The sequence below is a fragment of the Rattus rattus genome, chromosome 6 (assembly GCF_011064425.1).
Source record: "Rattus rattus isolate New Zealand chromosome 6, Rrattus_CSIRO_v1, whole genome shotgun sequence".
In the NCBI taxonomy this organism is placed as follows: domain Eukaryota; kingdom Metazoa; phylum Chordata; class Mammalia; order Rodentia; family Muridae; genus Rattus; species Rattus rattus.
In genome coordinates this window covers 137,150,955-137,176,934 of record NC_046159.1, presented here as the reverse complement: position 1 = coordinate 137,176,934, position 25,980 = coordinate 137,150,955, and the positions used below count along the sequence as shown (strand labels likewise).

The window sequence follows — 25,980 nt, the reverse complement described above, 5'->3', positions numbered from 1 at the left end:
GCAGGCTTCAAGGGCCACCGTGTGCCAAGTATGGGCCACATCTGGACTTATGCCCAGAATTTGAGTTTACCTAGCTTTGGGAATTATTTTTCTTGTCCGTGTTAAGAAAAGATTCTTCCTGTTTTTAGACTGACTTTCTGTTATTGAATGTATGACAATGACAGTATTCGCATTAGGGAAAGAATATCTCTGTAGCAATGAAAATCGTAATTAAAGAGAAGAAGCATTCAAAGGTCCCAGTGAGGATTTATATATTACACGTATCTATTAGATCGATAATTATAAATTAGTTTCTTATATTAGACTACCACACATAGTTACAAGTAACATCATATATTGCGATATATTACACATATTTGCAAGTCAACTCTAGAGAACAAAATGGACCTTAGTCATCCTTAGTCATTCTATAAGCAGACCTATCATAAGCTTTGGAGGAAAGACTCTTTCAGAAGCACAGAAGGCAAAAGCGAAAACATTCATTTCTGCTGTATAAGATGGACTAAAAAAAAAAAACCAAAACAACAATAACAACAACAAAACAAAAAACTGACCTCAATCAGTTGGAAAAGTAAAGAAAGAAGAAGGAAAAAATAACATTCCTCCCGGGATGTTTATTTTGAAGAAGTCTTTAAAGAACCAGGACCTGAGCACAGAACTTTGGTGCCGGTGGTGGCGGATTAAAAATGAATGTTCATTTTGGTTGTTTTTTAAAATATATTTTATGTATATGACTACACTGTTGCTGTCTTCAGACACACCAGAAGAGGGAATCCGACTCCATTATAGATGGTTATGAGCCATCATGCAATTGCTGGGGATTGAATTCGGGACCTTAATAGACAGTGCTCTAATCACTGAGCTACCTCTCCAGCCACCAAATATTTATTTTTTTAAAGTTCTTTTTTCTCAGATTAAGATGAACGTCTATAGATATAATCAGTCCAGATCAAACATCCCGGCATTCAGCAAGTGCCTTGTGTCTCCTCTTTCCAGGAGCCCTGCCCTGTAGGATGGGCCCTCCTCACCCAGCCATGAGCAGCTGCTTCCTCTTTTCTGTCCCTTTTTTTTTTTTTTATCCTTTCTCTCTTTTCAACCTTGGCAGTCTTCTTTAGTCTAATGGTGGGTTCTGGATTTGTCTTGCTCTGTCTTCCAGAAGGTGCAGTTTCTGCTCGCTTTGCAGCAGATGGGTGCAAAGGTGGATGGAGAGGAACAGAGGCGCTCTCGGGCCTGTTCTGGGAGGCAGAGGAATGGTGCAGGCTGCTCCTGGCAGACCCATGCTAAACCTGCCGCCCTTCCGTCTTAGCTACATCCTCCCCAGATTCAAGGTTATGCGGTGTTACCGCTGGAGCGAAGCCGGTTGTGCCACCCTCTCTGTCGTGTTTCTGAATCACAAAACTACCCCATGCAAAGCATAGAGAGTATGCTGCCTCCTAGCGATGGTCCATTTCATTACTAAGGCTGCATTTCATTACCCACGTTATCACCTTTTATGCTTAAAAAATTTCAAGGAAAGAGAGAATGAGGGTGGCAGGGTAAGTTAAGAGGAGCGCAGAGCATTCTCTGTGGTGTAGACAGCAGAGTTGCAGTATTTTCAACTTACTTGAAAGTTACTTCTCGTACAAGATTCTGTTCACACGCTCCAGATCTGCTTACACGCACTTAAGCTCCAAATTCCAGAGATTTTCCCCAAAGAATTTCAACAGACAGCAGTGTCTTTTTTTTTTTTTTAATGAAAATGTATTGGTCAGAGAGGTAGTTCACTGGTAAAGGCAGCCTAGACTAATGACCCGAGTTTGACCCCTGGGGCCCACAGGATGGAAGGAGAGATCTGACTCCCATAGGTTGTATTCTGGCCACCAACAACGTGCTAAGGTTATCTTAGTGCCCAACTATCCACCCTCCTGTTCCTTCATTAACCAGTCATTCAATCAACCAGCCAGCCAATCAATCAATGTTAAAAAGGAAAAGGAAGTGAACGTTTCCACACATGTGCTATGGGTTTCTCTGGCCCTTCATCTACATAAGGAAACAAAAGGTTGTATGGTGAAAGAACAAGCCGTATTAACTTCACATGGCCAATCAATCAATCTATTTATTGATCCTAAATAGAGGAGAGCTGAAAGACGTAATTTAGAAAGAGGAGGTAGGGGGCTGGAGAGATGGCTCAGTGATTAAGAGCACTGTCTGCACCTCAATAGGTCCTGAGTTCAATTCCCAGCACCCACACGGTGGCTCACAGCCATCTGTAATGGGATCCAATGCCCTCTTCTGGTGTGTCTGAAGCAGCTACAGTGGACTCATAAACAAACAAATCTTTTCAAAAATGAGAGAGGAGGCAGGGGCACACAGAGATAGCAGTTTAGTGATTATTACAGGGAAGGAGATATAAAAATCACATGGATGGTTTTGTACTGAATAATTAAATTGTGGGGAGCTTATATAGGTGTGTGTGTGTGTGTGTGTGTGTGTGTGTGTGTGTGTGCACGTGCACGCGCGCGCATCACTAAGAGTTCCCTTTACTAACACTAGAAATTACCTGCAATGCTACCTAAGGTACATCCTTTTAAATTCACAGGCAGGTCAAGAAGGGGAATGTCTAGTAGGATAGAGTGAAGGAAGGAAGGAGAACAGAGTGAAGAAGTTGCCATTTCCCGGAGTTATTGTCTAAAGTGAGAAACACTGCTGTAGGCCTGAGAAAGACAGGGCACAGGGGCTGAGTGTCCCCACACAGAATGAAGGAACTCAGGGCACAGGAGTGGGCGTCAGTAATATAGTTCAGCTTAATCTGTGGACTAGGTGTTTTTATTATTTAAAACAAAACGAACAAACAAACCTACTTCTAGAAAGGAGAAACTGCAAGAAAAATTTTTCATGCCATTTTTTTCCTCTGGAAAGAGATGGAAATGTCTCCCCTAAGATCTACAGGTTTGACCTAAATTTACACAGCTTATGGGGTTTCAAAAGCCAACAGCAAGAATCTGTGAAATCCCTGGGTCTTGGGAGAGCACTGGGCTCTTGGGAAAAGTAAAAGGAAATCACCATGGAGAAACATTCTCAGTCTCCAGGTCCTCAGGAATCCTACAGGTGTGCGATTAGAGAGAATCTTTGGGGCTGAGGACAGCAGCACAAGGAATTCCATTAGCCCCTCCTGACTCGAGACCAGTTATTGAAAATGGTCATTGGGATATGTTTCATAGATATTATATTTATAGCACACATATGTATTAGATACATACACTATACATATCTGTATCCATATATACATATAATACATATACAGATTTTATACATACACTATACATATCTGTATCCATATATACATATAATACATATATAGATTATATACATACACTATACATTATCCATATACATATACATATATACATATAATACATATATGGATTAGATACATACACTATACATATACATATATAATATATAATACATATACAGATTATATACATACACTATACATATCTGTATCCATATAATACATATATATGGATTATATACATACACTATACATATCTGTATCCATATATACATATAATACATATATGGATTAGATACATACACTATACATATCTGTATCCATATAATACATATATATGGATTATATACATACACTATACATATCTGTATCCATATATACATATAATACATATATGGATTAGATACATACACTATACATATCCGTATCCATATATACATATAATACATATACGGATTAGATACATACACTATACATATCTGTATCCATATATACATATACAGATTATATACATATACATATACATAGTATACATGTATGACATATATGATACATATGATTATATGAATGAATAAATAATATATATCGGACAGAGTAACCAGCAAGTCAGTCGGAGTGAAAAGTGGCTCTGAGGTGATTACCTATCAGAGGAAACAGGAGGTAGCAGGTGAAAAGTATGGACAAGTGAATACACACATTGCATACGTAGTGAGGAGGAGGGAGGATTCTGAAAGGGTTAACACCGGGGCATTTTTTTCTAGAGTTGATGGACACGAAATCCAGGAAACAATGAATGCGAAGCACTCACCAAGCTCGTGAAATAAATAAATAGTAAATAAATGAATAATAAAGAAAGCAAGCAGCCATGAGATTTTTATGAAGGCAGCAAAGCATGTCTGAAACAGTAGGAGGGAAGTGACGTGTTAACTAGCAAGCACTGGTAAGGCCACAGCACAGCGACACCAGCAGCAGCAAGAATAATAGCATTTAATGCGCATCTTTTGAAGAAAGTAAATTAAAGCAAATATTAGACAATTACATAAAAGATGAGACTTGTGTCATTAGAATTAGTGCAGTCTAGTGGGGTTTTTTTTTTCAATTATTTCATAGGCTAATTATTTTTGTCAATTATTTTGTATCCTAAACCTTAATTTTTAGTCACGTTTAAGTGCTCGGAGCTAAGGAATGGTGAAGTTTCTTGTTGCTGGAAAAGGCCAGCCTTTCCCAGGAGCTTTCCCATTTGTTAGCTATAGTTTGAGTGGTGCTGTGGCTTTTGGTCTCACGTTTGGGAATTGTCTAAAGGACAATGGAGATTATTGCCAGTCACAGCGTGACTCCTCTGCAGAAAAGGACCCTACAGAAACCAGCGACTACCCCACCAAGAAGCAAGCACTTTGAGATAGGCTAAGGCATGCGAGGTGGAATTAAAATAGGAACAATATTTACAAGAGTTCTGGCCTAAGTGGGTGAACCTGGTGGAGCTTGCTTTCTGTTGTCTCATTCCTGGATGAATGTATCAAGGACACCACAAGAAAACCAACAGGATCAACTAACCTGGGCTCCTAGGGGCTCACAGAGATGGAGCCAACAACCAGGGAGCCTCCACGGGTCTGACCTAGGCCCTCTCCATGTATGTAATGGTTGTGTAGTTGGATGTTCTTGTGGGACTCCTAACAGTGGGAGGGGGCTTGAGGAGGATTGGATCTGGGGGAGAGGGGAAGCGGGTCCTGAGAGTGGGGGAGGGGCAAGGAGGAGAGGGGAGAGGGGAAACTATAGTCAGGATGAGAAAATAATTTTTTAAAAAAAATCACTCCTGCCGTCGGGATGTTCCCTTCCTGTTTCTCCAACTTAACAGGCCCTGAGGATTTGTTACATTAAAACTTCTTTACATTACATGTGCATACTACATTCAGACTCCTTTCCAAAGTGTCCCTTCCCCTTAAGTTTCCTTCCAGTGACAAGCCCCAGCTTGTCAGGGCAACCCTGTGTTTGGTCAATTGTTAGGTCAATGTGGCTTTAAATAAACCTACAGAAAACTGAGGAAAGCCTGGCACTCCCACGGTGTAGAGCACGTGAAGCAAGAGCTAAGACTAAGGCTGCTTCCTAAGCGCAAAGGTGCCCCAGTTCAGGTCTCGCCGCCACTGATCAGACTGGTGATGGCAGGCTGTGTCTGGCCTTGCTGTCCGGAGCTGCAGGCCTCTGGAGGGTTCCACAGTTTGCTGCTCTATGGTTAACCGAAGGTAGAGTGACGTTCAGGATATCAAGGTGGAGTGGAGCTTACCATTTGCATTTGGAGAAGTACTGCCCTAAAGTGCAACTGTACACTTAGATACAGGAAAACAAAACAGTATGGGAGCCAGCAAAACTTACGGAGACAGTATCAAGTTCACCCGTGATGCCTTGCGAGTAAGCCCAGTGGAGCTCCTATAGCCTGTTGCTATGCCACGTTGGAATCCCAACTTAGCAAGTGAGTTTCCAGTCCAGCCACTAAGATATTCATTTGTGTCCGCTGTCCTCTCCTGGAATCCCGCAGTACTGGTTACATGACTGTTCCCATGCCAAAATCCCGCCCCTTTGTAAGCATTTCGAGAGACTACGTGAATGATCGCCCAGCAGAATCCTTACGTTTTTTTCATCATCCTTCGGAACTGGAATCCAAACAGTGGTCTAGACCTGCAGTTACTCGACAGTGATCATTTCAAACACCGGCAGAAGAGTCTGCCTGTCTGTCTGCCTTTTTGTTCTTGGTTCATGACTGCCATGTTTCAAACAGTGCACACCAAAGTTGTGTGGCCAATGATTTTGTCCACTAAGGTCCAAGTCTTATGGTTTAATGTCTGCCTATAGATTTTATTTTGTGCTGTTATAAAAACCTCTAGGTCAAAGTTTCATGTTAATCCATATTGTATAGAAACACACATTTTAATATTTCAAAAAAAAGAAACCCTAAATTCATGTAATGTTTGCACTTTGGGGCACAGCTTGAACTAGAAAGGCTGAAGAAATACTTGGAGGGAGCTATTAAGTATTGTTAGCAAAATATAAGTGATTTTCCAGAAAGATAAGTTTAATTTTTTTAAAAAGATAGGCATGCTCGGTGGTTATATGGAAAATTTTTCTTTTAATTTTTTGTTGTTTTTTTGAGTGTGTGTGTGTGTGTGTGTGTGTGTTTTAAAACAGAATTTCCAGGCTTGCCAAGCTAGTCTCCAACTCATAAGAGTTCTACCTACTTCTGCCTCCCTAGTCCTGGGATTATAGGCGTTGCCACCACACCCAGCTTGTCTTTAAAATGTAGCTCAGGCTGGAATTATCAAAAAATGTAGCTCAGTCTAGCCCAATACTCCTGCCTCCCTTTAATGTGGCCTACCCCGTGGGCATGTGCCACCACAACCAGCAAGAATTCTTAATCATAAAAAAGTGAATTCTGTGAAATATTTTTCATACCTAATAAAGTTCTTTACCAAATATTTTTGTGGCAAGTCTGCTTTCTTTTTTTCTTCTGTTCACAACCCACTTTGTAAAAAAAAAAAAGAGAGATTCTGGTAGTGAATTAAGCACACATTTAATACTCTCTATGCCAGATGATCTATGTAATTTAATATCTGCATAGTTTTAAATTTGTATAACCAGTAAAATTATAATGTATATTGATGTTACTTCAAGAATAGATGTGTGATTATAATCCTGTGGGAAATTTTTTTTAATTTAGTTTTCATGATCTCTTGAAAGTTTTGAAAGATCTTAAACATCAAAAGAAATAATGGCACTCTTTTTAAAATTTTAGAAGAGTAGCCATGAGTACAGGGACAAGCACTTAAACATTTTATATAAGACAAAAACGGGAGTTAGAAGATGTTGAATATTCAAATTCAATTTGAAAGAAGGTAGGAAAATAAAAAGGCACAGGACGATAAGATGGCAGTGCACAATTACCCTGGCAGCAGCAGTTCAAAAAGTGAGAACAGACTGAACTTTCTTATTAAGTCACGGATTGCCTGAGTGCATGAAAATTAAACCCAGCTATGTAATATATACGGAAGAGAAGGCAGGTCACAAAAGGTGTCAGAGGAACACTAAACCAAAGGCACATGCAGGCATCAAATTAATGAGCCAGAAATGTGAACTTTAGCTTAGCATGTCTTACTAAACGCAGAAAAGACCATATGAGGATGAAAGTCCTACTTTATGTGGAAGGTATAACAGTTCTAGAATGTGATGCGTCTAAGCACCAGCCTTGCACAGCATAAAACACTCATGGGTTTCTATGGAAGATGCGGCAAATATGCATCCTAACAGGAGATGGATAGCCACGTCATTATAGAGCCCTGATAAGGTAAACCGATGGTTTCAGATGAAACTGCTTCCCCATAGCATGGATATCTCACACAACTTAGGTGGACCCAGGAGAGTGGTTCTAGCAACGGCACTAAAAACGCACTGGGAAAAATTGGTACAAAGTTGGTTCTTTTCTTGAAGTACACGTGAGAAATATGTACGAAAGTAGTAACATATCCAAATGAGAATTTTATTTATGAGTTAAACTATGTGCATAAACGTGATATCACAACTAAAAGTTTATTTCATAGACATTATTGAAAGTTTAGTTAGTTTGGGTGGGAAGAATGAATAGAAGACGATTGTCTTCTATTGATGAATTCTCTGTTGTTGTAAAATTATATTTAAAATGCTGTCTTTTACCCCCACTAGATCTGGTACCACAGCGCCCCAAGATATCTGCTAAATATCTTGCCAGAAACACATCCCAACTCTGTGGTGACCCAGTGTCTCTAGCGGTCGCACACTCTCTTACACTTAAATCACTACATAAAAGAATACACAACAATCTCTGATCCAATTGATAAGATATAATTGCCCACCTAAACATACAAAGCCCTATACACATCCATCCCTTAAGAACATTCATAACAACCTGTAAATCCACAGAGTGGAATCTTCACGTCAGCCTCCAAGTTCTTCGTGGCTTCTCTTCCTTCCTGTTGCTCCAGTCCCCTCCAGTTCCAGTCTCCTCCTCCTCCCTCAAACTTTTCCCCCGCCCATCCTTCCTTCTCATCCAATGGCAGGCCTCCTTCTGTCTTGTACCTGCCTCACCTGTATGACATCATCCCACAGAGTTCCTTACAATTAGGTACATTTATATCTGAGTGCAGTAACCTGCAAAGGCAGACCGTAAATACTGACGGTTCTTCAAAACAGTAAGCCATGTTTCAAGTGCTACACATAGTTCCTTAAAGTGGAGGGACTGCGGACACATGTGGTTCATCCATTTTATTTCTTAGACAGAAAATTAAGATCAGGAAAAAAATGTGTTAAGCCAGACATGGTAGTTCATGTCTCATGTAACCCCAGCCCTTCAGGAAACTGAGGCAGAAGGATGACCATGAGTTCGAAACCCACCTTGACTAAGAGAAAGAAATGGTATTCATTGCTCTGTACTCCTCATGCATACATGTCTACGGTCATGAATTGAGTGTTCGATACCAGATGCCAGCATAACCACGAGTTGGGGGGATTGGCAGCATTCTTTCCTCTTTAAATAAATGATATTCATTTAATGTGTACAAAATTGTGTCAGGCCCCACACTCAGATCTGATTCCAGTCTGGCTTGATTGCTCTGTTTTATCAAAAGGATATAAAATTGATAGGAACTGGATGTTCGTTGTGTAATTTATAAACAGTACTGTCAGTGTAATTGTGCCTTTATTGGGGAGTCTATTCTAAACTTGACTTTTAGAACTGTTAATGGCGAGTTTGTAAGCACGAGAGGTCTTGAAGCAGGAAGTTACAATGTTGTTGACCTAGACCCCTCCGTAAGGGAGAGAAGAAGGGCTTTGAAAACAACCCCTTTTCCTGTGGGCAGACACCTCTCAGCCAGAGACACTTAAAGCCAGCCCATGGATCTGTCTGTAAATGAAAAACCAACCAATGAAACAAACATCCACTGTAGTCGTAGATCCATTCATGATGCCTTCTGATGGGAAGATGTAAAGAGGTCTCCTGGACCCATCTGTGTTCCGCTTTAGTGTTGCCTGAGTGCGCCAACTCCTTTCCCCCTTCCACAACCCCCTCCTAGAAGCTCCACCTTCCCAGTACAGAAAGGCTGGAGTGTGGAGCAGGCGGCTGAGGCTAATGGCATGTTCAACACCGTCAGGGCTTTTTTAGAATACTCATGGAACAGCTCGGCCCCGAGCCCCCGTCTGGCTGCCCCCTCTGAGAGTTGGTATAGTTAGCCCTGCTTACAGGAGCACAGAGATGGATGGCTAAAAGCCCTTGGAGAACACGGAGTGCTTCGGCAAGCATTCCACCGCCATCCTCTACCTACTTTCTACACCACCAAATGGGGGTGGTTTCCTTGTTGGACTGTTAATAACTATTAGAATGGGGAAAGTGCCTGCCATATGTTCCACTCTCTCTAGAGGGAGTGCGTCCGGGTTAGGTTAATTATCCATGTCTGATTGCTCCCACCGTCAGAATAGCTTCCATGAAAAGCAGAACTGGGAAGACCAAGCATGACTGCCTCCCGTTTGGAGAGCTCATACCACATCAAAGACTTTGCTTCTGTCCCTCTCTCCCCTAATCTTGAGACACATACCCTCTATCTACTGTTGTTTTTAAAGGTCATCTTGAATCGATTCAGCCCCGTATCGTATAGGCAGATCTGTCTGCTAACCTGGATGCTGGTATCAGAATGGCTAGCATTTGACAGGACACTTGCTTCGGTAATTTTTCTTTTATTTAAGGCAAGAAAATATAAATTCTTGGAGGAAAAGTAATTTTAGTAACTAGAGAACTTAATAACAGCTCTATTTTAATTTCCCTAGTTATTTGGTATTAATTTCCTATAAATGCATCCATATGGGTCTGGCCTACAAAGAAAGCCCATGAGTGAATGCTGGCAACTATTTGATAAACTGTCATCTACAGTTTCCTACTTCCTAGCTCACGTCTATCCATTCTGAAATCATCAGTACTTAAAGCATAGTCTAAATATTTTAAGTCAACAATACTTAGCATATCTACAGAAGAGGCCATTTTGGAATAGCTCACACTGGGAGGGTGTACATGCCTTCGGTCTGTTTATTTCCGCAGGTAATTTAGGTTGTTTCCCTGGCTAGGAGTAAACTGAAGTACAGAAGAGGTGATGAGCCCTAGGTCCTGCTCAGAGAATTCCTTCTTTGGTCTGATGATCTCTCTGGTTTTTGTTTTTTTTCTTGTGTTTGCAGGCTCAGCTATGTAAATCACGCCGAGGACCTGGCCTCCAAGCTTCTACAGTGTTCCCCAAAGAACAGGCTGTCAGCACAGGCCGCCTTGAGCCACGAGTATTTCAGCGATCTGCCCCCGCGGCTATGGGAGCTGACCGATAGTGAGTAGGACTTCCAACATCCAGTCAAAGCACTTGGTCATCAGCACGTAGCATGCATGTAGACAGATGGGCTCATGCCTGTGTGCATGAACATGAGGTTGTGTGTTTTGTGTATGCATTGTATGTGTATGAGACACCCCACACACACACACACACACAGAGAGAGAGAGAGAGAGAGAGAGAGAGAGAGAGAGATGCGATCACTCAAGCCAGAAGGGAGATTGTGTGTGTATATATATATATTTATTGGAGTCCTGCCATTCAATTGCTAGCTTACCAGACACAGAAAGAAAATGGATTCATGTTTTTTTTCTTGCTATCTCTCCTCTGCAGTCGGCAGCTGCGTGCCTTTGTATTTGATTATGTGTGTGTCCAAAAAAAAAATGATCTGAGCAGTCATAAAGGAAAAGGAAAATATGATTTACATATTTAGTGCTTTCTGCGTACAGTACTATTTTAACTGGCCGCCGTACACAGAGGAAAGGCGACTCATTTCTGTTTGATTTCCAGAGACCATCTCGGTTGTAACAATAACCTTAAAGAGCACTGGGAGACTGTGAACAGCACAGAGCTGGCGATTGGCAAATACGCTGAATTGCCATGTGAGAGCGGACGGCATGTAACTCATTTTAACTGCACATGCGCTCGGTCTTTGTACAGACGGCTCTTCTCTGGATCTTTTTTAAAAACCAAACACATTCCTGGGTGGGTTTTTGTTTTGTTTTTACAAAAAGTGCTCGTATTTACACAGGCTTTTTCAATTACGTTTAAAGTATTTGGGGAAGGATTTATGGCTGGGAGTATCTCAGCTTTCTTCCCAAGTGTGAAACAGAATGCTTGTGAAGTTTTGGAAATCACTGTGGCGGCAGTGGGAATAGTTTTATTCAGTGGCGATAGGTTCCAAAGAGCCGTTAGAGAGACTTCTTATTTCCTGATTGCCTTAAAAATAGCATACTGCATAGATACATGCATATTTATGGTGCGTTTATTAATTCGTATGCGTACATCACTAATAGTAAACATGAAGTTACTTCCTTTGTCTCTGGAATTCCTGACTACCCCTGACTACCCCTAGCTTCTCCATAGCAACAGTCCCAGTCACCCTTTCTTTTGCAACCAAATCCCAAGTACCAACTCCCTTCAGTCTTGCTAACCTAAGTTTTCTTTTTTTAATCTCACACCTATGTGTAGTGCACTTCCTCACCCTCCCCCGGCAGGGTAACTAGAGATGCACTGACCTGATGCTCCCCGTGCGCTTACAAGCCCTCCTTGATATCGCAAGCATTTCCAGTCTCTATTTCCTTTCTTGTCCATCTTACTTCCTTTCTGAAGGTCTATCTTCTATTATCACAGTGATTCCAAACTTTAAAGGAAAATTCAAGACTAAAACTTAGAGGGGAACAGAGAGAGAGAGAGAGAGAGAGAGAGAGAGAGAGAGAGAGAGAGAGAGAGAGAGCGCGAGCGCAAGAGCAGATCATGCCTCTACCTATGCTGGAAAAGACAAAAGGGAGACCTGGGCCCACTGTGTTATAATTCACTGGACTCAAAAACCGGACTGTTTCCCCATGCAGCATAATTTCTGCCTTGACCTTCTTGGCAACCGCTCAATGCTATCTGACTTGATGGTGGAGTTTAAGCCAGGATTTTGAGGGTCTGCGAATTCCCAATTCTGTAGTAGTACTTCCCTGTTAATATGGACTTATTACCCACTTGCCACTTAGTTTATCAGCCAGTGGCTAAATCCAGTTGCTGTAAGGGCGTAAATGCCTACACATTATCACCGAGCAGCAGCCTGCCAACCGAGACGGCCTCGTCCCTGTCATTAACAAGCACAATGTATGCAGAACACCAGAGGGGAATTAAAACCACAAAAAATACCTCAGGGTGGTATTTTTAATATGAGAATTTAATTTGTAATTTCACAGATTAAGAATTTTGGCTGCATTAATCCCTTTATCAGCGCACAGCAGGCTATTCTCGGAAGCATAACCATAAGGCGATATTCATTGGCAGAAACACGTCTCTGCATAACGTTAGACATCACGAGCAGTGAAACCTTTTGAAGGGGGGAGAATAAAGATGAAAAAAATCATTATATTTTTTAAAGCAAGATTCTACTAAATGCCTCCAGTAACAATTTTGAGTTACAGAAATGCTATTTCTGTGTCTAGAAGATAATCATTATGAAGGATAAATCGATTCACGGAAAGGACAATCCCAGTGTTAAATACTATAGTCATTTCCATTTAGAACAACGTGGCTGCCCTTGTAAACATGTTTGCAAAACAAAGAATCCCAGACTTATGTGACTTTGGGAATTAGTTCCTTAAAGTGAATGATGGGCTTGTGCGACTCTTGTCTGAGTTAGTGTTCAGCTGACAGTACTTGGAAATTCTTGAGATTCTTCATATTGAACCTCAGATTAGTGTAGATTTTTTTTGTAAAGTTCACTGCCTGGGAAATGGCAGAATTTGTGACACTTCAGAACCCTTCTGCCTTCCCATTCAAGGGACTCTAGGGGAGGGTACACCTCTCAAAGCACACTGTGGAACCAAGCAAGGGATGTGTCTGCAGCCAACTTGGAACAGATGGGTTGCCAGACCCACGAACCTGGCTGTCTTGGTCAAGCCACACTGTCCTAAGGAAATAGCATTGCTGAGAGGAAGCTGAGACAACAGATGTTTATTCTTACAGTTTCAGGGGTGGAGAGGTTAGAGGAAGGTGCTGGCTGGTTCTGTTCCTAGTAATGGCTGTCCTCATGGCTGCCAGAGGCCCAGCTTGCTTGGTCATACAGGATACAGAGAATATTTCTCTGTTCTTACAAGGCTACTACTCACATCACGAGGACCACCCCCTTCCTGAGGTCATCTACGTTTCGTCACCTTCCAAAGGTCCCATCGCCAGATGCCCACACATTGGAGCTGAGGCACTAACATGAAACATGAAGGGGACACAGGTTATGCCACAAAGTTAGTTCTCTGTCTACAATGGTTCACAGCAATTTTTTTTAGAATATCTACAAAAGAAGAATTCTTAAGACAGAGTGTGATGCCTCGTTAAAAAGAGAAGATGGGGCTCCAGCCTCAACATGCTTTGAGTAGTCAGGCCCTTGGGGACCATATAGTGAGGATGAATGGAGCCAGTTGGACCTCATAGGGAAGTGACCACCAGGGAACAGATAATACAGCCCATAGGGCCAAACTGGATTCACCAGGAACCCTGTAGAAAGTATAGAAATAGAAGTATGTGCTGGATGGCCAAGCCCTGAAAATGGAATAGGAAAAGTCAACATACCTTTCAAAATGGCCACTGAAGTACCTTACATCTGTGAACATTTATTGTAGTTACATAGTAAGAAAGTTTGAAGCAAAATATCAGTGTCACCAGGGCAGGAAATAGAATAAACACATGAAGCAAAAGTAATCACAGGATTACTTAGGGATCTCTCTGACAGCCGAGCTGACTAGGGATGGTGACAGTGTCATTCTCCTGTCCCTAAACCCCCAACAGCCTTGTTCTACTTCTTCATGAGGATTTAACTGCAGGGAGATAAACAGAGGGTTGATTTAGAAGAAATTCATTAGTTCCCCCCACACACACCACAGGGCATTCTCCTGTGTATACTATCAAGTTACATAAATAATTGAATCCGAACTATCCTTGTCGAAGTAAATGAACAAAATACAGTTCACAGCGCAGAGGCCTTGATTTTATTACACTCATTTGCTAACTCACAAGACTCAAATCTCCTAAAGAAGGCCAGCAAATTGGTCCAGTATCAAGAGCAATGAGCTGGGAATCATTGGACACCCCAGTACAAGCTCGGTTCCACAGATCCTGGCCAGGCAACCATGACTGTGCACCTTAGTCCTTCTGTGCTCCCAACTTCTCATTCAGAGAGCAAGCTGGAGAAGGCATGGAAGTCCTGCGGGATCTTCCCAGATCTAATGCTTGTAGATTCACCTGCACTGTCTTCTGGATACTGTAACAGCATGATGGTGCTATCACGAAGCGTCATGCTATCTTTTTATGAATACAACAAGCGCACCTATTCTTCATTACTGAGTTTATTTAATTTGAGACAGGGTTTCACTGCATACGGACTAGACTGATCTTGAACTCACAGAGCTCCCTGCCTGCTTGTGTCTTCCTAATGCTGGGATTTGAAGCTCGTGTCACCACGCTGACCAGCTGACCAGCTCTGGTCTTCCCTTTTGCTGTTGCATCTTGAGTGACTTCTACGTAGGTGGCAAGAACTCCTATGATACTATTTCAACACCTCTGTCTTTGGGGATTTACCAGCTATCACCTTGGTCTGTCAGTGGCATTGGTCGCATTTATCTGGCACCTTTTCCTATTAACACTTCCTTCCCTTGGTTCCCAGGGTAGGATTCTTTCATGGTTTGATTTCACATCCTGCAACTTTCCTTTGCAAACTCTCTGATCCGCCAGGCATTCTAAGGAATGCTGTGAGGTCCCAATGCATCCCCCTTTCTGTCTGGTTCATTCCCTAGAGCTGAGTGATTTCATTCGGCCTCAAGATTTAAATCTCGTCCACACACTGACGGTGACTCCAAAAGTCCCAGTGGCATCCTAGCTCCCTGACTCTCATATTCAACCAACCACTTAGCTTCTCCACTTAGCCATCTGTAAGAACTGTTAGAATCAAACTCACAATCTTCTCACCGCAACTAGCTCCTTAGGAAACTTCCCGGGAAATGTTAGAGTCAAAAAGTACTTCTTTTGAGGGCCGGAGAGGTGGCCCAGTGGTTACGAGCACTGACCCCTCTTCCAGAGGTCCTGATTTCAATTCCAAGCAACCACATAGTGGCTCATAGTCATCTGTAATGGAATCCAATGCCCTCTTCTGATGTGTCTGAAAACAGTGACAGTATACTCATAGATATGAAATAAATAAATATTTTTAAAAAGTACTATCCTCATGAATGAATTTAAAAAAATGGCAAAGGCATGTATAAATCCAAGTCTATCATTGTAAGATCAGTGAAACAAATGTTGGGGGTCTACCTCTTATGAATGTGCATGTGCATGTGTGTGTGTAAATGCATATAGCTGGGTGTGCACCTTTGACCATTTGGCATTTCAAACATTGACACATACCACATTGTTTTGAATGCTGGACATCCAGACTGAATTGCAGTCTTCTTATCCTCTTTAAAAAAAATGTCAACATGCGTATAAATATGTAAATGGAAACGTTTCATTCTCTCCTCAGTGTCTTCTATTTTTACCGTCCCAAATGTGAGATTGCAACCCGAAGCTGGAGAGAGCATGAGGGCCTTTGGAAAAAACAATAGTTACGGGAAAAGTCTATCGAACAGCAAACACTGACGAGCCCAGCATCCTCGGGAGAGCACAGGTAAGAGACCCTGCTTTACTGGACAGTAGTATTTGCAGTAGACATGGAATAGAGATTTTCAGTGAACGATTTCAGCCTCATTTCTCCCTGGAGCTGTCCTATGAGTCCCATGGGCTTATTCTGCCACATATCAAACATTTTGCTGAGGCAGAGAACAATCAGGAATTCCAGTGTTTTCAGGCACCTCCTAAGCTCTACGTCATGCTGCCCTGGATCATGTAAGATGACTCTGCAGTCATATGAAAAGCCACTGAGTCCTGAGCACCCATTTGATCATGCCTGAGTTCGTTGGGAAAGTTCCACTTTAAGCTGAGGAACCTGAACCACAGACCTGTTCTCATTGGCCGATGCAATCTGCTTTTTAATTATTTACCATCATTTTAATATTAAGATACTTCGTACAGAAGTCTAGATTTCTAGCTTTCCATGAAGTATCAGCAGCTCTGGCCACGCCCCCACTTCCCTCCCACAAGAGAACGTGCACAGCTCTCATTTTAAGATGAGCTGCCCGCCAGGCCCTCCCTGGACTCTGATTCATGTTTGGGCCCTGGCACAGACCTCTCAAGGGAAAGCTTTGGGTCTCACAATTTGCTTCTTTGACCTCTACTGTTTTACAGGTAAGAACTGTAAACTGTCACGGTGACGTTAAGCATGTCAGCCTGTCAAGGCTTTGCACATGTCCAGTGCCGGGTTTAATGTCTGAAAAGCTGTGTCTTTCTGGTAGTCCAGACATGTCTGGGTTTTGTTTGTTTGTTTCTTTGTTTTTTGGTATGTTTTTTTTTTCATTTTTGGTTTTTCAAAGCAGAGTTTCTTTGAGTAGTCCTTTCTGTCCTGGAACTTGCTCTGTAGAGCAGACTGGCCTTGAAATGAGAGATCCACTTGCCTCTGCCTCCTAAGTACTTCTCACACTTATGGAGAAGCCTTTTTTATGCTGGTTTTGGTAGAGCATGTTCTTCCCTTTTCTGTGTTCCATAACTAAGTGCTGAGTGAAGTGAGCTGAATACAGGAAGAACTGTCTGTGTGTGGAGGGAGGGGTTTGAGAATGGGGTGTATGCCAGAGGTTGATATCAAGTTACCTCCGTCAATCTCTGTCTACATTATTTCTTAAAACAGTATCTTTCACTGAAGCTGTAACTCTCCGACTCAGGTAGAGTAACTACTGTCCAGCAAGTGTCAGAGATCCTCCTGCCTCTGCCTCCCTAGCCTTAAGGATACAAGTATGAGCTACAATGCTTGACTCTTTTATTATTATTAATTGGGGGGAATAGCCTGATTCTCTCCTTTTTGGATATATGGTAAGAAGCAAAGTGCATCGATAGCAAAGACGGTGGGCACAGCCCTGTGATGCACCTGCCAGTATCTGCAGCCATTTTGGAACTTAGCTTTTTATGCCCGCAACAGGGAGGTGGATTTTGCTAGCCTAGGGTTGTGGCATTGCTTTCTGTTGCTTTGGAAGAGGGAAAGAGAGACTCCTGGCTAAAGTGTGGCATGCGAATGCTGGCCAGGAGATAATGCTACTAGACCACAGGAGAGATGACAGCTTTCTTTAGGCTGTTGTATGTGAAGCCCTTGTCCTCTGGGACCCACTTTGATTTGCAATGGTCAGATAGACTGTGGCTATGAGTCCAGCCATTTTCTGACCAGTAGCCTCATGGTTCTGAGAATGGTTTGATTCATAAGAGATGTATGTAACGTGTACATTTTAATGGTATTTAGCTCGCACTTTATAAACCCTTTGGCTATCTCAGTAGAATCAGAATGAAAACTGGCTCTGTTTTATTGACCATGCTCACAAGCAAGCCTGAATTCACTGGCAGGACTGTGCTTTCGTGTCCTTTCTTCTTGCTCTTCTGAACTCTCCTGATCTACCCCGTCAAAGCCGCAAGGATGTGTTTAAGATCAGCTCATTACTGTAAAATCAAAAGGAGCTGACTGGACAGAGCCTTGCCCAGAAAGACCCAAAACTTGCTAATTAAGAAGAGGTTTCCAGCGGACTGGAGCCAGCAGTACTCACGGTGCCCTTCCTCACACTGGATCCAGGCGTAGCTCCTCAGTGGACAAGTGTCTCTGCCATTGTCTGATAGCCGTACAGATACTCTCCCTGTGAGTGCTGTCTTTGTCACATCGGCGAGGAAGGCTTCAATGTTGTTGTTGGTCCACAGAGCACATCTGATTCAGCAGGCCGCTAAAGAAACATCTCCAGTCTTTTCACAAAAGCTGCGGGAAATCTGGATGCTAACATGTTGCTGCCAACAGAACAAGAAGTCACCATAGTTTCTGATCTTACCAAACATATCCGTGTTAGAGAAGAAATATTTTATTGGTCCCTCTACAGCATACGGCCTGATTCCTTTCTGTCCAGTAGATGAATTTCAAACTAAAGACATTATGAAACCAAAAAATCATGTTAATAAGTCTCAGGAAAAAAGATATAATCCTCTAGTCTTTAATTTTTTTCTTTCCCTTTTAAAATTTATCCATCACCTGTTTGGAGTCAGTGACATGTTAGATTTCCCCGAACTGTCTTGATTTTTTTTTTTTTTTTTGTAACACACATAGCGACTGAGAAGGAGAATGAGGGGAAGAGATTGGTGACTGAGGTAGGTCTAAGCCCAGGCTAAAGTTTCAGCCACCTCTCTCTGGTGATCATCAGCAGGCGCTCAGTGTAGAACTTGCATTGTGCCATGCTGCTTTTGAGATGACGGGGACAGGGTGTACAAGAACGCTCCATGTCCTAATACTTCTTCTGTACCTCGATGCCACGTTATTTCCTTTCTTGCAAACTAAGGCCACTTCGATTATTTAGTTAATAATGTCGGATTTGCATAAATCGGCCTTAGTGGAAAAGCTAATGAGATGCATTTTATTGTGTAGAAGAAAGCAATTGGGTTTTAGAGTCTTGTAGCAAAATGAAACGAAGAGCCGGCCACAAGTGCCTGAGTTAAGAACGGGATAGCTGCCACCGTAATCAAACTCCTGAGCTCCCTTCAGTTTCTTATTCTCTAGTCATGTTAGCCAGCCATTCCACAGCTTGTTCATTTTTCATACCATTTTCTCAATGGTAACTTATTTGGTTACCACCGAAAGTTGCCTAAAACACAAGAAAGTCTCAAATGTATACAACCGTCAAAGGAAAATACCTCTGGTAATATCGAATACTAGATCCATTCGTAACACTTACATTTGTATGTGGTGATTATGCAGAAGCCTGTGCTAATTCTTTCAGTGCTCCAAACTGGCATAGAGAGTGTTGGTCACTATCTTTTGTCATAATGCAGGGATAAGAATATCTCTCCTCAGTGAATCAGTAGGCTTGGACTCCATTAAACTCATAGTAATTTTACAAATATCTGTCTAGTGCATGAAGTAATACTGTTTGGCTCTCTTGCAAGAGATTAACTGTGCATACTTTGGTGATCTCCTTCTGTTTCAACAGAACTTCATTCTTGGTCCATATTACTTAAGAGTTACATGGCAATGACGAAAGTCGTTAGCTTCGCTTTGCTTACCCCAGTCAGTAAACAGTCGTTTCCTCAAAGTGATCTATTAGGTGAAGAGATCAGAAAGGCTTGATTGTTCAAGAATTTTCATTGAAGCACTTTCATTGAATAGGATCAGGGGTTCTGTTTTGTTTACTTGGTATGTTGTTTGTTTGCGCTGGTGCCACACCCTCTGAAAATAAGCATCTCGTACTCTGGGATACCCAACTCTTGCAGAGTTTTCCAACCCAGTTCCTAGGGCCCATGAATCAGTATTTTAACCAACCCCAGTGGTCTTTAATTGATTACTGGGAGAGAGAGAATAAATCTTCCCTTGGGACGAGCTCCCTCATTGGTTACCTAATACCTAGGGGTCACCTCTAAACACATATTCAGAGAGGCAAAACTGAATGGACTCAGTGTGTTGTACTTGTGTATTCATTGTGGTGGAATGTGTGTGTGTGTGTGTGTGTGTGTGTGTGTGTGTGTGTGTGTAACAATAATTAAAGAGGCTGTAAGTGGAGGGCAGGAGATGGGTTGGAAAGAGAGACGAAATGACAGAAATACAGTACTCATACATAGAATTCTTTAAAAACATGTAAGAACTTGAAGGAACCATAGTGAAGTAAGTCTTCAATAGTTATTCAGTGTTTACATATTTATAAGGTAAAACAAACAACCTACTTGAATCAGGACAGGGTAAAGGTAAACTAGGAAAATAATATTTTATACCGTGAAGCAGAACTATCTATCATCCCTCTCCTCCTCCCTCCCTTTCCCTTTTCCACGAGAATGAATGATGCTCTTGTGTGTAATGCGGGAACCATATGCCCATTTAAAACTAGTGAATTTCATTTCAATCCACCTTAAATATCTCCTCCTTGCTAGAATTTCTCGTGCTGTACAGTTGAAGTGCATAGACACCATGTCTGAGGAGACTGGGCAGGCGTCTCACGGCGCTCTCTAGACAACACTGATGGAGAACTCTTGTTCCATTCACCTTCTCAGGGACAAAATCAAGAAAATGGAACTGAATTCATGCAGTAGAGTGTATTTTGGTGCTAGATGAAAACTATGAAAACTGCTTCAGAAGAACCCAGATTGTGTGAGGAAAGAGGCACTTGCCAGAGCATAAGGGATAGACCCAGAGCCAGGTGACTGAGTTACGTGAGAGGCGTGGGAAGGCACAAAGCCTGGTGCCCACAGGAGCAAGAGAAGCCGTCGGCAAGGGCATGTCTCCGCTGGTGCACTCCTCGGCATCTCACTGCGTGGCTTCCTCAGTGAGTGGTGGTGCGCAAAAGGAAGGCAGATTGACAGCCTATATAGCTGCCCAGACGAGCTTCACAAAGAGGACTATAAGGCAGGAGCCAGCCGTAGCCTTAGTCTGTCTGCCATACTGACTCTGGACATTGCTCCAGGAGGTGGAGTCAGCCAAGGCTCTCCTCATGCTGTGACACTGGGTGGCTCGCTTTCTCAGGCTGAGTCAGCTCATACGGTCTTCATCTTCCCCTCACCATGTAGCTTCTGCTTACTTGTGGATCCATCCTTCTCTCTCCTCCCTTTGTCCCGCTTGTGGAGGAGTATGCTGGTGTTCTCTGGTTGCCTTGGATCCTAAAACTCTCCTGGGGAGCTGCTCTGTCTGTGTAACCAGCAGCAGCAGCTGGGAGCGAGGCTATTGGGTGATCCCTCCCTTGTGAGCTACTGGCTGATTCCAGGATGCTTCTAGGTAAGAACCGAGCCTGGTCTGGCCCACTTGGTTGCGAGTTGGGTGGCTAGCATGTTCAAAAGACCCCTCAAAACGCAGCTCTGAACTTGTCCTTCCCAAAAGTTTCAGTAAAGCGATGAAGCAAACCATGCACCTAGGATACACCTTGTGGATGTCTGTGGGACAGAGAGGAAGGCCCAGTTTGAGTGCGATACTGCAGATCCTCACTGGGAGATATCTGGGGCTATTGGTAAAGGGATTTTTTTTGTTAAGTCCCGTCTCACTTTTCTCAACTCCAGGAGTAGGGAGAATGGCTGTTTGGATGTGTCACCATCTCTACTCATTTGTTAAATCTAGGTTTCTTTCTGGAGAAGGAAGATCACTGCGTTTCTTCTTGTTGCCAGAACTGTTACTCTCTGTGTGATCCAACAAGTGTTTCTTCTCCAGCAGCTGCAGTTCCGTCATTTCTCTTCTCTTGGGTAGTTGGCAACACGTGTGGAAATAATAGGAACAGAGGAAGCAAGCACAAGGGTCCTCTCAGGCTTTATCTGAAGAGAGCCTTTGGTTGCTGTCATTGCTCCAGCTGGACGGGAAAACCAAGGCCAAACTCTGCATCACAGACCCATGATACATGCTGTAGGCACTGTAGTGAGAAGAGCCTTCAACATGGCTTAGTCTTCCACACACCCACCTCACACCCCATTACAGGAAGTAATGGGGTGACCACATGAACTCCAGCACAGTTATGAATGCAACCTGACCAATGTGTAGACCACCGCCCCTTGTGGCCATGCCAAATGCCGGATACCCACACAGGCTTAGCTCTCTGCCATGCTGAGGAGTCAGGCTTCAGACGGGCTGGAGTCTGCCTCTTCTGTCCTTTCCTTCGCCACCCTTTTCATCGGGCATCTCTGATCTGCATTCTGCATCAGCAGCACCCGAACTCCACACGTGAGTGAGCAAAAGACCTAGGCCTTAACTGCCTAAAAGCAGAATGAAAAAGCATTCTAGTGTGTGCCAGGAGTGCATTTGGAAACTTTGTTTTGTATTGAAATAACAACTGGGGGATTGTATGGAGATTCCCTCGCTCATTTGCCTAAACACCATTCTCTCTTTTTCTACCCCATCTCTAGGCCATACATAAGTGTGAACATACATTTAATTTTTCTAAACCGAGTCTAATTCATATGATGTCTACTCTCTATGTCTAAACAATACATTGTATAATTTGGAGTAATTATTTTAATAATACAAATAATGACAGCCCTTTGACCTTGATTTTTTTTCATTTCATCCTAAGATTAGGGGTGTTTTTTATTTGTTTATGTAGCTGGGTTTTTTTGCATATTTCTGTGGCTATTTGTTTGGGGTATTTTGTTTGTTTGACTTTTTTGTTTTTTTTAAGTAGGTGAAAAAAAAAACCAGATTTGATGCTCCACAAACTGGCTCATAACCCATGGATACTAAAACAAATTCTCTCTGTGTAGTTTGTGGGTGTGAATGTGTCTGTGAATTAGCATTTCCAGATTAGAGGAGTTTGAAACTATGAATTGGACAGAGAAAACAGCACTTGCAGCTTGCCTCTCCTGGCAGTACAAAGCAAAAATCAATTTCTTAGGGACTGCTTGCCAACACTGTCATCTGAGGAGAGCCTTTGCACAGACAGAGGCACAGGTGTGAGTAACTAATAACCAAACTGGATTTTACAACACATGGCCCCACCTGTGGCTTATGGTTATTATCAGCTCAGGAACTCCACTTTTCCTTTTCATTCAATGTTGTTGAGTCTTATGGATTTGGGGGTACAGAAGGAATTGTCTGTGCCCTAAGTGCACAGAATTGCATTATTAATACCAGGATAGCAGCTGAGTTCCCTCCCCTGCCCCCAGATGTCTTTGCTGTCTGCGGGCACTCTAGGAAGTGTCTGAGCATAATGGAGGCTTGTTTGGGCCAAGTAGGCTGCCGGCCTGGGCTGTCATTTTAATGCATGGAGGACAGTGTTGAGAGGAAAAGCCAGACAGAGGCTCAGAACTGCACTCATTGACCCGCAGACCATGCTCCTCACTCCCTCCGACGCCATCCTCTCATGGGAGACTTATTTGAGTGGGGAATGGGATCAGAGACTTAGCCACTGGGACCCAGGCACAAAATGAGGGCCTTAAACAGACCAGTATTCTAGCAAACCTAATGAAAAGCTCACCCAGAATGAATTCCCGTAAGCGAAGCTAAACATTTTAGCTAAGTTATTGCAAGTATAAGCAACACAATGTTTGCAGGTCTCCGAGATGCTTCTGTGAATAAAGCTTTTAAGAATATGAAATTGGTCGTGCAAATGAATAATTTACTGAGTCTCTTTGGGAACTTAGAACGGCCGCTGTTCCAAGGCATGCTCACACACGTGCTCGCGCACGCATGCACACAAACACCCACACACACAGTGCTACACATCAAGGAGAGTAATTTCTCGATAGATGTAGAGTGTTGAAGTAACAACATATGGATGAAAGCTTACTCTTCCGCCTCTGGAAGTACTGTACGAGGTCTAGAGAAAAACTAAAACAATATAAAGTTAGAGAAACCGGACCATTAGTTCCCTTCCTTGGGTGAGATTCTCTCTTGTGATATATCACTATTTCTTTTTCCAGTAGTTTGTGTTCTGTGTCGTAGTTCCATTGGATTTTTAATTGCTCTGGATTATAATTTTCAATGCAGTTAGAAAAATACCTTCAATTACATGATAATTGTGAGTGAAGTTACTAGCTTAATTAGTATAAATGGGAAAGATGTGTGATTATCATGTACAACTAGATCACGTACAGCACTTATTTCACATATTATATACAGTGCCATGATGACAACACATAATTATGCTGTATCTTTCCTTGGTCAACAAATCTCCACAGGAAGATACAGAGTTGCAATCCATTGACAATAAGCTACCCACTGGACCCTCCTCTGTGAGATAATTGGGTTATTCTGTGAGTGTAATTAAATACATACATCTAAATGTGAAAAAGAAAAAAAAGGTGGGGGGACTTTGCCTCATTGATCAAAACTGATCAAATTACTAAGGTCTGTGAGTTTCGGGACTGTAATCCTTCCTAAATATAACGCCCCATCCTACCTGTTCACTTTTGTTTTCCAGCTCCATCAGCACCATCCGTAGCCGTAGCAGCATTAAAATATGCCCGAGGGAAAAAAGAAGAGGGCTTGTCTTGGCTGTGACAAACATTCTAATCATCCCTGGTTTACAGATGCACACATAACAAGCTTATAGCACATAATTAATTCTGCAAAGGATGCTGTTTGACAGACTGGGATTATGAGAATTGCATATTGATAGTGGCAGGAGAAAATGAATCTATTCTCTCTGGATAAGGTGGGGGTATTCTCGCGCTCTTTAGAAACTGGCACATCTCAGAGGTGTTGCTCTCAAAATGATCTCAGGATGGAGAGAAATCAGTAATTACAGAGCCAGGCATTCAGTTGTGCCCTAATTTTCCCACCAGTTTTTCAGTGTTTCAGCTGCCTCAGAGACTTCAAGTCTTCTCATTAGGTAGCAGCAGAGGCAGCGGCCTCACCGACTCCCTCATTCTCTCCCTGCCTTTTCTTCTTCCCCCCTCCTTCCATTCCTGCCTTGGGAGTGACTGTGAAGATCATTTGCTGGAATGATTGGCAGCTTAGAGGATTCGATCAGATGAGTTCCTCTTAGTGCAGGTCAAAAAGGCTAGTTAGCAGGAGCCGCGGAAAAATGCCAGCAGCATTCGAAATGGGAAATGTCGTGACTTCCAGGCAGGGGGTGCACCTGGAACAGAAAGCCCTCAGCTCATTAGCTAGTTACAGGATGCGGGCTTCACTGGAGGGAGCAGGGAAGGAAAGATAATACCCAATAGGGACAATGATTGTGAAGTGGAATTGATTTCATGTATAATTTGTTTATCACTAGAGGGGACAAATGCCGTCCTTCTGACATGAGCCGAGGAGTGTGGACTATGAGCGAAGCAACTTAGCATAATCTGCAGGCTGAGCTCCGGATTTAAAGAAGGCAAACTTCTTTATTCTTAACTGCGAAATGAACGGGTCACGTTACACTAATTAAAGCTGACGTACTCCGAAATGTTTCTTCTTCTTCTTCGCCACGGTGGCGACTCCACAGAAGCAGATAGAGATGGACGGCTTTAGAAAAGAAGAGAGTTGTTTTCCCCTGCTGGTGTGGAGGACTAGCTTAGCTGCATACAGAATCCTAAGAGGGCCGGCGCGTTTATGCTCACTGCTTAGGGACACTGCACAAATCAAACCAGGGTTCTCCATTTATGCGCAGTCTCACTGGTACGGGAGACCCGATGCCTTCTGAGATATTTACATCTGACCCGCGTTAAAAGAGAAGAATTCTTGACTATGGCTGCGTCATAGTTTGGTACCTGGTTCACTACTGAATCTTTGCTTCCCTTAAAGGGGAAGCTGCCCAATTTCACTACAGACTGGATGACAGTTCACCTTGAATTGGTCTACAGCCCAACAGATTACAAAAAAACTAAACAATAAGATAAATTTGCAGTGAGAGTTAAAACCTATGGTTCTTAAAAGGGAGCATAGTGACAAAGCAAAGAATGCTTTTTCCTCACAGGCGCTCCTGGACCAGGCCCAGAAGGAAACCACAGTGGTTTTTGCAGGTAGAGTTTTTACTCATATACATTCTATTAGCAGTTGTATTTTCTTTGGGAAAGAAGTCTTATGATATCACTTTATCTTTTGCTTGG

At 42.6% G+C, this 25,980-nt stretch overlaps 1 protein-coding gene across 4 annotated transcripts in view; it reads left to right on the top strand.

Moving 5' to 3' along the window:
• Window positions 1–16,310, top strand: part of Cdk14 (cyclin dependent kinase 14) — a 475,778-nt gene extending 459,468 nt beyond the window's left edge. For 2 of the 4 annotated variants that reach the window (XM_032907014.1, XM_032907013.1), the window contains 2 exons: window positions 10,517–10,656; window positions 15,893–16,307. In XM_032907014.1, coding sequence (XP_032762905.1) covers window positions 10,517–10,656; window positions 15,893–16,008 — 256 coding nt within the window. In that variant the 3' untranslated portion in view covers window positions 16,009–16,307. Of the gene's footprint in view, window positions 1–10,516; window positions 10,657–15,892 lie in introns of all 4 variants that reach the window. The other 2 variants (XM_032907015.1, XM_032907012.1) reach the window with 2 other exon arrangements.
• Window positions 16,311–25,980: the final 9,670 nt, after the last annotated feature.